Genomic DNA, 13,851 nt, shown 5'->3' with positions numbered 1-13,851 from the left:
TGTTCCTCAATGCCATATTGCAAAGGCTTTGCAAATCTCATCATCTACAGTACATAACATCATCAAAAGTTTCAGAGAAACTGGAGAAATCTCTGTGCGTAAAGGACAAGGCCGAAGACCTTTGTTGGATGCCCGCGGTCTTCGGGCCCTCAGACGACACTGCATCACTTGTTGCATGATTCTAAATGGGCCAGGAATACTTCCAGAAACCACTGTCGGTAAACACAATCCGCCGTGCCATCTGCAAATGCCAACCTAAAGCTCTATCATGCAAAAAGGAAGCCATATGTGAACATGGTCCAGAAGAGCCATCGTGTCCTGTGGGCCAAGGCTCATTTAAAATTGACTGTTTTAAAGTGGAAAAGTGTTCTATGGTCAGACGAGTCCAATTGACATTCTTGTTGGAAATCACGGACAGCATGCAGCTTGCATGTTTTGGAAGGCACTATGAATGCTGAAAGGTAAGTGAAAGTGACAAAAGTGAAAGTGATGTGACACGTGGCCAAGTATGGTTACCCATACTCTGAATTTGTGCTCTGCATTTAACCCATCCTACGTGCACACACAGCAGTGAACACACACCCGGAGCTCATTTTGTGCATAAAATTGTAAAATTTCTCAGTTTAAACATTTGTTATGTTCTCTATGTTCTATTGTGAATAAAATATTGGCTCATGTGATTTGAAAGTCTTTTAGTTTTCATTTTATTTACATTTAAAAAATGTCCAAACATTTCCGGAATTTGGGTTGTAAATAAATAAATGCATGCACACTGTGTAAATAAAGACATAAAGGATTTTTTTTTTTTTTTTTAGTACTGCAATTTTAAAGGATTGAGCAAACCATCTGGGCAACACAGTCCTCTTGGTTAGCACTTTCTCTGTCAGCAGTGTCACTTTTTTGACAACAAGGCCCTTCATTGTCAAATACAATATTTGAAGGCACCACAAGATGTTTCTGGTCGCTCTGTTGTAATGACAAAGCTGCTTTTCCAACACTTTTATTTACAGAAAGTAAAATAAATAAAAATTAAAAATAAATTGCAATATGACAAAAAGCTATTTCTTAGCAATTTATTTTCAATATTTTTAGAGATTAAAATAACTAGACAAAATTATATGAATTAAAATTATTATATGAAAAATATTATAATATGCTTTTAATATTTGAATGAATTATTATATGCTTTATTTATAAGATACAATAAAGTATGAAATAAAATAGCGTAAATAAAAAAATTATCAGAAAATTCTTAAAACATACAGAGCTGTCACTGGGGTGGAACCCTAAGGTACAGAAACTAAAAGGTACAACTTTTTACCTTATTTAACCCTAAATGATACATATTAGTACCTTAAAGTTACATAATAGTACTTTAAAAGTGCATAATAGTACCTAACGTATACCTTTTGAAAGGTATCCCTTTATTTTTGAGAGTGTGTTGTATCTTAGAAGTTTGCTGTGTACATGTATGTGTATGTGTGATAAAGGAAGAGAAAATATTCTATTCGCATAACCTCTGAGAAAAACTCGTCATATTGATTCAAATTGAACTAGAACCAATGCATATGAATAATTTGTTAGTGACTACTGGTTGTGTGTTTTGTTTTTGTGTGCACCTCGAGAGGATGACTAAATTGAAAGAAGTCTTTGCTTGTCATGGTTTTGCAGTACACACAAATGAACTGCGTGTATGCTGGAACACAGCGGTAATGGAAAATTTATTAGAGCGACTACAGCATATATCAATCAATCCAGTGTTTCTCATATCTCAGTTCTGTGGGGGAGTTTTTTGTCTTTCCCTTTCCTTACAAAATGTACAATGGAAGTATCTTGGTAATATGTTGGTTTTTAGGTGGTAGTACTTTGCTAACCAGTACTTTAATAGTCATCTTAAAATATATATCACATACAAAAACACAACTGTACCATATCACGTTTTTGTGCTTGTTTTAATTTTGTAACACTGAATATATTTGACTGTGAAGATTTATCTGACACGTCTAATCCAAATATTTAAAATATTAATTACAGCTATTTTCTGTTTTGTTTAGACTTTCCCACATCTAGAGCTTTTGTCTGTACAACAGACTTCTATTAAATGTCATTTTATGTATTTTCAAGCAACATAGAAGTTGAGCTGTGAAGTTGATGTTGAGTGAAAGGTTCTGGCGTCCTCTAGTGGTATGAAATACGTTACAATGCCTACATTTGTCTCATTCACTCAAATCTTAAGCCCACTTAAAGCAATTTTCCTTTTTGCTCTCTCATTTCTCTCTTACTTGCTTTTATTTTATTGTATATATACAACTCCTATGTAACTGGTAGAACATGTACAATACAGCTCTTGACATCAAAATAGCCTCATCTGCTGACATGGCATTACATTTTTTACTACCTACCTCTCTTTTTTTCACTCCAGGACAGCAAAGAGCCTCCGGACTGCAGACTAAGTGAATCTTTCACCTCTTCGGGTTGCACACTGGGGGTGGACCTGCGGCGGAGGCGGCGTCGTTTCTCTGGTAACCTACAGTTGCCTCCTTTATCATGGCGGCAGATGGAGAGGTCCCGCAGTCCAGATGACGAGATGATGGCAAGACCAACTACACTGCCCTTCATTACACCCCCTCGCATTGACATCACACCTGTGGACTCTGAGTGGTGAGTCCGTGTCAGTCAGCTCCTTTCACTGCTCCTCAACTTTCATTTCAGAAATCTGATATATTGTAAAATATGTGTGTAAAATGTTTGATGTTAAGGAACTATAGAAGCTTTTATATTATATAAATGTAGGCTACATAATACGCTTCAATTCAAAAGTATGGGGTTGGTAAGCTTTTTAAAGTTTTAGAAGTCTTTTATGCTCATCAAAGCAGCATTTAGTGATATTACATTTGAACATTTTTGTATTATAATATATTTTAATATAACATGTATTCTTGTGATGGTTGTTCAGAAATCATTCTAATTTGCTGCTTTGGCGCTCAAGAAACATTTATTATTATGAATTTTTTTTATATTTTAATAATGCTTAATATTTTAATGAAACGGTGATAATTTTTTCATCTTTCTCTTTGAGAAAGAGTCCCTCATGTCAACAAAGAAAGTTCAAAAGTTCAAAAGAGATTTATTTTAAATACAAATCTATTGTAACATTTTAAATCTCAATAACCCCAACCTGTTGAACGGTAGTGAGTGTTACTTATACTATATAAGAATTTAGTTTTATCTGGTCATGTCAGGCGCCCTTGAAACAAACAAAAAAGTCTTATTTTAGCTGTAAAAGTCAGGTTGTTGTTTCATTAACTAACAGTCTGTATAGGTCTTATATTAAAACACTTATTTTGTTCTGGTTGCTTTGGCAGTGTTACTTAAATTATTTAGAACTGGCTAATATTAATTGAGAGGAATTGTGCTCATTCTTGTGGCATCTCTCTATCAAAAATGTAGAGTATGATGACTTATTCTTTGTATTATAAATATGTTGCCATCCACTGCATTGCTGATTATGGTTTTGAGTATGGATTGTGGGATGTGCACATTTCTTAGACAAGTCAACATAAGAATACGGCCAGTTTGGTGTCTCTTTTAGTGCAGAATTCTCCAACACTGGCATTTAATTCAAAGATTTTTATCTCTCTTATTAGTCAGTAAAACACAAATTAAGTGTTTATTTATTATTATGTAGATTGTGGCTGTTCTGATTAATGTGACTGCATGTTGCTTTTGTAGAAAGATGTTTCAGGATTAAAAATGAACCACAAATTTCTGAAGCTGATTCTCATCACTCATGATTTGCATAATTTGCTTTAGATATGTAGAAGTGTCTGCAAAGCTTGTAAATTAGCACACATATTATACATTATTAAGTTATTTGAAATCTACCAAAAGAGTTGGTTTACCAAAAAATGAAAATTCTGTCATTTACTAACCCTCAGTTTGTTCCAAATCTTATTTTTTTCTTTAGTTGAGGACAAAAGAAAATATTTTGAAGAATGTGGGTAACCAAACAGTTGACGGTAACCATTGACTTCCATATTATGGAGATAAAAGAATACTATGGAAGTCAATGGCTGCCGTCAACCCTTTGGTTACCAATATTCTTCAAAATATCTTCTTATATTTGGAAGGTGAGCAAATGATGACAAAATGTTCATTTTTGGTTGAACTATTCCTTTAAAAGGGTCATATGACGTTGCTAAAAAGAACATTATTTTGTGTATTTGGTGTAATGCAATGTGTTTATGTGGTTTAAGGTTCAAAAAACATTATTTTCCACATACTTTACATTAATGTTGCTCTTCTATGCTCCTCCTTTCTGAAACGCGTCAATTTTTATAAAGCTTATCGTTCTGAGAAGAGAGGTGTGCTCTGTTTGGCCAGCTATCCAGTGCGTTGTGATTGGCCGAATACCTCAAACCCATTATAAACGAGGCATTTGTTGCATCCAGTGGGAACATAATTACCGATTGTAATGACTTATTCTGTCTTTTAACACATCGCGTTGCATCGCGCCGTGTAAACATTACCATGTCTTCATTTGTGATCAGAGAAACGACGAACGCTTCTCTAAAGCGCTACTCTACACTGTTCAAAACTCGCATTTGAATAGTCAGTGGCAAAGTCTTTAAATATGAAAACATACTTACAGGCTGTGAGTCAGAAGCACCAGACTGTCCTTACAAAGTTGGAATTGCCCCACTTTATAGAAACAGCCTTTGTGCACAGCTGGCAGGCTACTCCCAGGTTCAGGAAATAGTCCTCCATAAAATGCACTGCACACACTCTAATATTTGGGTTGAACTGTTCTGGAACAGTGTTGTAAATACAACTTAACCACTGATTTCTAGTTGTGTCCACTTTTGGAAGCCGGTGGCATCAACAATACTACAGCGAGAATAATAGTTCAGCCTTCTTTCATTGCGTATACATTTGGGCTGTGTTTTGCAAATCTTCCCACATCATGACGTAGACATGTGGGGGCGTGTTTGAATGAGCCATTTTAGGAGGGCGTGGTCGAGTCTTAACTTTTATGAAGAATATCTCTTTGGTTTTGAGACTTCAGTCTTTGCAACTTCAGGGATCTTATCTATGCACAAACAGCTTGTAACACTCCAAAGAGAAAGAAAAACTTGAAATCGGATCATATGACCCCTTTAAATGTTTTGTTCTGTGTTTCTAATGTACTTGTTTGTCTTAGCATCTGCAATATGCTTTACATGTAACATATGTAGATATGGAAATCCTAAATTGCTGCATGATGAGAGATGAAATGTATTAGTTTTGCTTCCAGCAGTGGTGATTTAAGCTGCATCTGCTCTTTTTGCCATGAGGAGAGGGAAAGCTGTCTGGTTGTGCTTGGCAACACAGCAACAGCTGGTTTGTAATCATCAATCAATCATTCTTCCTTTAATTTGTTTGCTAAAAAGATGTGATTTGACAGCAGAGTTGCAATTAATGAGTTGCAATGGATGATGGGCCCATAGCAAATGCACCAATAAGTCCAAAATAAATTTGTGATTGGATACTTATAATACTTTATATTATAAGTTTAGCCACAAATGAGATTTTTGTTTTATCTGTCTGAAAATAAACAGGTCTGATTTTCAATATTTTTTACTTTAGAGCACACAAGTTTGATGTGTTTGCTAAATGTTTTCCATCGGATTACAGTATATGCATTAAATTGGTTGTTGTTGTCATTGTTTGCCAGTGGAGAGCAGCATTGAGACTAAAATACATCATGGTTTTTCTTCTGAGTTGTTTTTGTGTGTGACACCTCTGGTTTGGTAAACCTCATGAGCATTCATCATCAGTCTGCCCCCCAAAAACACTCCAGACCCACATTTGTCATAAAATGTATTAAAGTAGGCCATTTAATTGCATGCCTCTTTCAAATGGATGAAAAATTGAGATAAGATCTGGATGTTGTCTCATAATGTTTATTTAAAGGAATAGTACACCCAGAAATAAAAGAGATCTGGTTGAATATCATGGCCACTCTTTTACATAAAATGAAAGTGTATGAGGAGGACTGTCAAGGACAAAATGATAAAAAAAAGAAAAATAAGAAAAGTGAATCATACCACCCTATTACAGGTCTTTTGAGAGACACAGACCAAGATTATATCAGTTTTCACTGAAAATCTTGTCATCTGCCATAACTATCTTTGGTGCATTTATGAGAGAAAGAAAATGATTTCCAATTTGTGAATCCATCATTTTCTGAGGATATTTTCAGTGAATCGGTTGATTAGGGTAACAAAACACCTCACTGGAAAAGGTACATAATCAGTGAAACTTTACTTAAATTTCATAAGCTATGGTATTCATTCCAGTTAGAATACTGGACATATATACACACACACACACACACACGCACACACACAAACGAATAAAGTCACCCTGGCAAGCATTCATTATTTGCCCTGCTATCTCACACTCTTGCATTTCTGCTCTTGTTAGAGCTGTCTGTTTGATTTGTGTGTCAGGAGAATCAGGAGACAAGGTTTAGGGAAAGTGCTATATTTGGAGCACAATTATTTTCCTGCTGACGTGACTCCGTTGCAGATTGATTTGGGTGTTCCCAGGTGGCTTGTGGGAAAGCTTTATGGGCCAGGCATAAGCAATGATGCTGGAGGACAGACACTACAGGGCACTGAGCTGTCTGCCAAGTGAATTCATCAGTGACTTTACCCACTTTCTCGGAACTGAGCGCTCTATTGTGAGAGAGAAAGAAAAATTTCTGACATCAAGTCATGCAGACAGTGTGAGGCAGATTCATTCAGAAGTGCCACTGCACAAGGCTCCAGGGCAAGAGACCTCCTCACGATCTTGTGTCCGGGTCAGATCGAGGTCTGTTTAGTCCTAATCTGTCACTTCCTGCAGGATGAATGGCTGTATGATGTAAGAACACTTCTATCTCTGTGACTTTTAGTCGTCATCATCTCTTAGAAATATGAATATACTGATCCTAAATTTAGCTTGGCTTTATTTTCTGAGGAACACAAAAAGAGCAGTCAAGGCTTGAAGGGACCAGTTAGTGTGTATACACAGTATGAAAAACTTTACACCAATGTGTGAGTTTATGTAAATACCCTAACAACATTTACATTGGCCAATATGTTGATTATAGGCTTTAAAATACTTTATCAGTTAAATATTAAATAAATAATATTTTTTTCTGTATCTGAGGATCCCTAAACCTATTGATAATTATTTTTCAATGTGCTCCATAGAAGAAAGTAAAATGTATGGGTTTCAAATGACATGATTAATGATGTCCAATGTTGGGTAAGTTACAAATAAAAAAGTAATTGACTACAAATTACTGATTACTTCTTTAAAATTGTAATTTGATTACATTACTGATTACTGCATTCGGAATTCGTGCTCTGCATTTAACCCATCCAACGTGCACACACACAGCAGTGAACACACACACACCGTGAACACACACCCGGAGCAGTGGGCAGCCATTTATGCTGCAGCGCCCGGGGAGCAGTTGGGGGTTCGGTGCCTTGCTCAAGGGCACCTCAGTCATGGTATTGAGGGTGGAGAGAGCGCTGGACATTCACTCCCCCCACCTACAATTCCTGCCGGCCGGGGACTCGAACCCGCAACCTTTGGATTACAAGTCTGACTGTCTAACTATTAGGCCACGACTTCCCAATGTTCCTAATGTTTTCAAGTTACTTTCAAGTTTACTTTAAACCTATGCGACGTGTGGCTTATTTCAGCGGAGGATCCCATTCTGATGAGTCATTTATTTTTACTTATATTAGTGTTATTGTGACATAAACTTGTACACATTTACTAGTTGAACTTTTCCCAAGCTATAATGCCACACTAAAATATGGGAAATCGAGTGCAACATTTTGAAATACGATAGGAAACCTTTCATTGCAGCTAAATGCTGTAGGACTTGTCTGAATTTTAGCTCGCATTCTCCGGTGATTTATTAAAGGCGTACTGATGAGCAAAACATGATTTTTGTTTTTTAAAATATTTTTCAACATTGCATTAGTAACTTAAAGCTGCAGTCCGTAAGTTATACCTCTTTGTCGCCATCTATTATCTTCATTGCGTGGGTTGTGAGTTGGCACGGCTCCAGCGCGGATGAATCTAATGTTTTGAGGAGTATGTGTTTCAGTCTGTCAGTCACCGCACTGGTTTGGATACTGTACTCAGGAATCAAAGATTCTAGCCTACGTCTTGGAATATATGACCCAAATTAGAATCTTCACCGTATATTGTCATCTGAACAAGTAAGTAACAAGCCTGCCACGTTTGTTCTGACCAACTGAGGAAAAAAGAATTACAATAAATCGCGTTACCAATGGTGATTAAATCTAAAGATCGGTTAGCTCATATCACATCAAACCGTGCAAATTATTATTATTGTTATACTTTATTCTCAAATTATTAATGTTAACAACATTAGTATTGCGTGACAATGAGTACAGTGTGTATTAGCCTGTAGATTTCAATTTCTGTACAGTCTAATCTAATTGTCATACCATTCGAATTTCATATGAATAAATTCTTTTAACCCAAAAAGCAAACTATGCTCCCTTCTAACTGGTTGTCTTTAAAATACAAATCGTGTGTAATCCCAGGCTATCTGTAATCAGAAGCATATTTAAAAGGGGAATATAATTGAATTTCATTCACACATGTTTCATAAACAAATAATCCTTTCTGGATTGCAATCGGCCATCAAATACAGGATCCTCACATGCGATAGCCAAGTAACCGGGACAACTTCTTTATGTTTACAGACGTGACGTAGTGACGCAGCAGCATGCTCGAATTTCCCGCGAAAACCTTCCTGTACCACTCAAATTAGAAAACATTATTATAAGCTAACCATTGTGAATCGGGCGAAAGTAAGGTGATAGCGTTGAATACTGGCTGGTTATGTACTTTCTCAAATATTGAATTTCGATCATTTTTAACCAAAAAAAGTTACGAACTGCAGCTTTAAAGTGTAACACATTACATTACTGCGTTATCAGGAAAAGTAATTAGAAGAATACATAATGCATTACCCAACTCTGATGTATCAGAAATTGTATTTATTTTTTATTTTTTCCAACAAACTATCACTAATAATAACATTACTAATGTAGAAACTATCCCTCGGTTTCATAGACAAGGCTTGAGCCTAGTCCCAGACTAAAATGTATGTCTGGGCTATTTCAACTGAAAGAAACTTGCACTGAGTGTTCTTAAAATATGTTCGATTCATTGTTTTTCAAGATGCACACCAGTAATGTTTTTATTTAAGGCATATTTATAAAAGCTACTTAAATGTCTTAATTGAACTATGGTCAAATTCTGACTTAACCTAAGCCCTGTCTGTCAGACCGGGCCTATATATTATTATAATTTTTTTGTGTGTGTGTGTGTTTGTGTACCATATTTTGGGGTCAGATTTGAACTCAGAAGCGAGCCACTTTACTCATTAAATCTGATAAATACTTCTTTAGGGGATATACTCATTTGTTAAAATGAAAAAAAATAAAAATATATTTTTTTTTTCTGTTTTTGTAAAAATTAAGAAGGGTAAAGTTATAGTATTCATAACTATAGCTGTAAATAAAAACAATAGAAGTCTATGGAATGTTTCCATTTATACTGCTAAGTTAAATCGCTGTCTGTGTGTTCGTGTATGGTCTTTCCCAGTCTGTGTTATTACTCATTGTTTCCCAGTCTGTGTTATTACTCATTCCCAGTCTGTCTCATTACTCTTGGCCTTTCTTGTGGAAAATTAGAATCATCTTTCTCAAAGGCTTTTGATTCTATCAATTTTTGGTGTCCTTCAAAGCTTTTAATGGAGGATTTTAAGACATCTCCTTTCATATGACCCTTCACCTGAAAATGCCAGAGGAGCCATCAGACAAGGGTGAAGATGAAGGATGGCTGGGTCACACAGACACACACACACACAGACTCGCGCACACACACACACACACACACACACACACACACACACATACACACAAACACACCGACTGTACCATTAGAGCGTGTTCACACTGTGGTCACAGTGAGACATTGTGTGTGCACAAACAATTTTGTTGGATTAGAGGCATCAAGCTTTTGAGTTTCTAGGCTTGATTTGTGCTTAGAGACCAAGTAATGGAGGCTGGCTGCGGCCTGCAGTAATCAACTATCCTCCAAATCAAACTGACCTGCATTTCCCACATTGTCAACTACAGTGTCTCCTGCTGTGGAGTGGAGTGCTAATTCTAATCATTTGACTCAATTTACTAACAGCTGTGTCTGTGCCACATATACATAAACTACAAGAACTGCATTTCAGTGCAACTCCAGGAGTAGTACCGGCTCTAGTACAGTATAACAACAGCAATAATTAAAGGTGGGGAATGCATTTTTTCAAAAACGCTTTAGAAAACGAGTCGGGGCCGAGTACCAAAACAAACTTGTAGCCAATCAGCAGTAAGGGGCATGTCTACTCATGATGCAGAGGAGAGAGCGCTCATCAGTGCACATGACGGACATTAGCCGAGCCGAGCGGCGACAGAAAGATAGAGATGGCGGATCAGCTTTCCAGCACCGGAGAGGACTCAAGGAGAGGGAAGGCCTGCAATTGGGGAGCCGAGGTCACATTGGTTTTGCTTTGTTTCACAGAACTAATCATTGCCATAGGGAAATATGTGGGGCAGAGCTATCAAAATATTGGGGTAGGAGCGTGTTTGGTGATTTCAAATGTCAACATTGGCTACCAGAAATCGCTTACCCCACCTTTAAACTAGATTTGCATTTCATTTTTTTGCTTTGGTTCTGTGTAAATTAAATACAGCATCACAGCTGCTTTGCCATTGTTAGGTAAATTATCATGACATGACATAATTCATAGCACAACTTCTGTGTTATCTTTGCTGTGAAAAAGTAGCAATATATGGTTACATATATAAAAATAAAATAATAGAAACTGGTTAAACATAAAAAAAATTACTTGCGAATGAGTGTAAGAAAAAAGCTCAATTGCAGTTCACTTGTAAATATTGCAATGGCACCATCAAGGTACAGTCAGGTCCATAAATATTGGGACATCGACACAATTCTAACATTTTTGGCTCTATACACCACCACAATGGATTTCAAATGAAACGAACAAGATGTGCTTTAACTGCAGACTGTCAGCTTTAATTTGGTATTTACATCCAAATCAGGTGAACGGTGTAGGAATTACAACAGTTTGCATATGTGCCTCCCACTTGTTAAGGGACCAAAAGTAATGGACAATTGGCTTCTCAGCTGTTCCATGGCCAGGTGTGTGTTATTCCCTCATTATACCAATTACAATGAGCAGATAAAAGGTCCAGAGTTCATTTCAAGTGTGCTATTTGCATTTGGAATCTGTTGCTGTCAACTGTCAAGATGAGATCCAAAGAGCTGTCACTATCAGTGAAGCAAGCCATCATTAGGCTGAAAAAACAAAACAAACGCATCAGAGAGATAGTAAAAACATTAGGCGTGGCCAAAACAACTGTTTGGAACATTCTTAAAAAGAAGGAACGCACCGGTGAGCTCAGCAACACCAAAAGACCCGGAAGACCACGGAAAACAACTGTGGTGGATGACCGAAGAATTCTTTCCCTGGTGAAGAAAACACCCTTCACAACAGTCGGCCAGAACAAGAACACTCTCCAGGAGGTAGGTGTATGTGTGTCAAAGTCAACAATCAAGAGAAGACTTCACCAGAGTGAATACAGAGGGTTCACCACAAGATGTAAACCATTGGTGAGCCTCAAAAACAGGAAGGCCAGATTAGAGTTTGCCAAACGACATCTAAAAAAGCCTTCACAGTTCTGGAACAACATCCTATGGACAGATGAGACCAAGATCAACTTGTACCAGAGCGATGGGAAGAGAAGAGTATGGAGAAGGAAAGGAACTGCTCATGATCCTAAGCATACCACCTCATCAGTGAAGCATGGTGGTGGTTGTGTCATGGCGTGGGCATGTATGGCTGCCAGTGGAACTGGTTCTCTTGTATTTATTGATGATGTGACTGCTGACAAAAGCAGCAGGATGAATTCTGAAGTGTTTCGGGCAATATTATCTGCTCATATTCAGCCAAATGCTTCAGAACTCACTGGACGGCGCTTCACAGTGCAGAAGGACAATGACCCAAAGCATACTGCAAAAGCAACCAAAGAGTTTTTGAAGGGAAAGAAGTGGACTGTTAAGCAATGGCCAAGTCAATCACCTGACCTGAATCAGATTGAGCATGCATTTCACTTGCTGAAGACAAAACTGAAGGGAAAATGCCCCAAGAACAAGCAGGAACTGAAGACGGTTGCAGTAGAGGCCTGGCAGAGCATCACCAGGGATGAAACCCAGCGTCTGGTGATGTCTATGCGTTCCAGACTTCAGGCTGTAATTGACTGCAAAGGATTTGCAACCAAGTATTAAAAAGTGAAAGTTTGATTTATGATTATTATTCTGTCCCATTATTTTTGGTCCCTTAACAAGTGGGAGGCACATATGCAAACTGTTGTAAATCCTACACCGTTCACCTGATTTGGATGTAAATACACTCAAATTAAATCTGACAGTCTGCAGTTAAAGCACATCTTGTTTGTTTCATTGAAATCCATTGTGGTGGTGTATAGAGCCAAAATTTTTAGAATTTTGTCGATGTCCCAATATTTATGGACCTGACTGTAATTAGATTATTGTAAACATCTCTAAACTGCAAAACAATTGGAGATTTTCAGACTTTAATCTTAAAGTTCTTAACAGGGTATTAGTTTACAAAAACTAGAAAGTGATGCAACTGTATGTAAAATATTTTGGGCTGAATTAATGACTTCCTTTGTGTATCTATATCTAGCTTTCTAAAAGAGGGATTTTTGGTGGCTGTAAAAATAGATAAATTTAATCTCCTTGTAGCTTAATACGTTATTTAATATTATAGGCAGAAACCAGGACTGATACATTCAATGTTTAGGGTAGAGGGAATCTTCTTGGTCTTACAGATTCACAAAATACACAGAACTGTGCAGGGTGAGAAATGTAGTTGGTAAGCATTTACGAGGCAGCTTATAACAAATTCTAATCCTGTGAAATGATTTTAAATTTCACTCTGCAGGGGTTGTGTTTGCCCTCATTCTCATTCCTCTCGTCTTTCTATTTTTCCTCATAATGTCTGTGTTGGTGCCCAGCATCTCTCATCCTTTTTACTATACGAGCTAGCATTGGGGCCATATGACTTCCCTCATCGCAGCAGTCAGCAGTAAGGAAATGTCTTTATGTAAGACCTTCAGTTATGTAAGACCTCTCCACTAAGACTCCATCAGTGAATAGGCTCACGACTCAGAAAGGTCAGTCAGAGTGACTTGATCACATTCCTCGTCATTGAACTCGGTGCTAGACTCACATTACTACACAAGGCTTGGATTTCACAATAATGCAAACCCCTACTAAGGATAGTAGTAGTATAGTAGTAGTAGTTGTAGTAGTAGTAGTAGTAGATTAGTAATAAATATGCGATGGTAACTCAAAGGTTATAGGTTCAAATCCTAGCAGCAGTGACTCATGAACTGTTACCATTTAGTAAGCCACTTTACTGAAGGTTGATCCCAGAGGACTGTCTGCTGGTTAAGGAAGTGTCTGCTAAATGGAAGTCATACCACCTGCAGAGTCCTCAAAATGGTGTTTACAGATTTGCACTGTAGTTTTCCACTATGGCTTTATCTCCCTAGGATAGTTGATATGACAGTAAATAGAATAAGAGCCCCAGTTTCCCCTCTGTAGGAGCCAGTTTACCACAATGGGGCAAGATCTTTAGGGGAATACAGAGCAGATTAGGGTACA

The 13,851-nt window shown here is 37.4% G+C and overlaps 1 protein-coding gene across 1 annotated transcript in view; it reads left to right on the top strand.

Annotated features, from left to right (window-relative positions):
• The window catches only part of LOC306879017 (3',5'-cyclic-AMP phosphodiesterase 4B-like), a 170,679-nt gene that overhangs the window by 43,820 nt on the left and 113,008 nt on the right, over positions 1-13,851 (top strand). The window contains exon 3 of the mRNA XM_079431679.1: positions 2,423-2,661. Within this exon, the coding sequence (XP_079287805.1) occupies positions 2,423-2,661 (239 nt within the window). The remainder of the gene's footprint in view (positions 1-2,422; positions 2,662-13,851) is intronic.

Source organism: Barbus barbus (genome assembly GCF_936440315.1).
Source record: "Barbus barbus genome assembly, chromosome: 13".
Taxonomy (NCBI): domain Eukaryota; kingdom Metazoa; phylum Chordata; class Actinopteri; order Cypriniformes; family Cyprinidae; genus Barbus; species Barbus barbus.
This window is presented reverse-complemented; position numbering and strand designations above follow the sequence as displayed.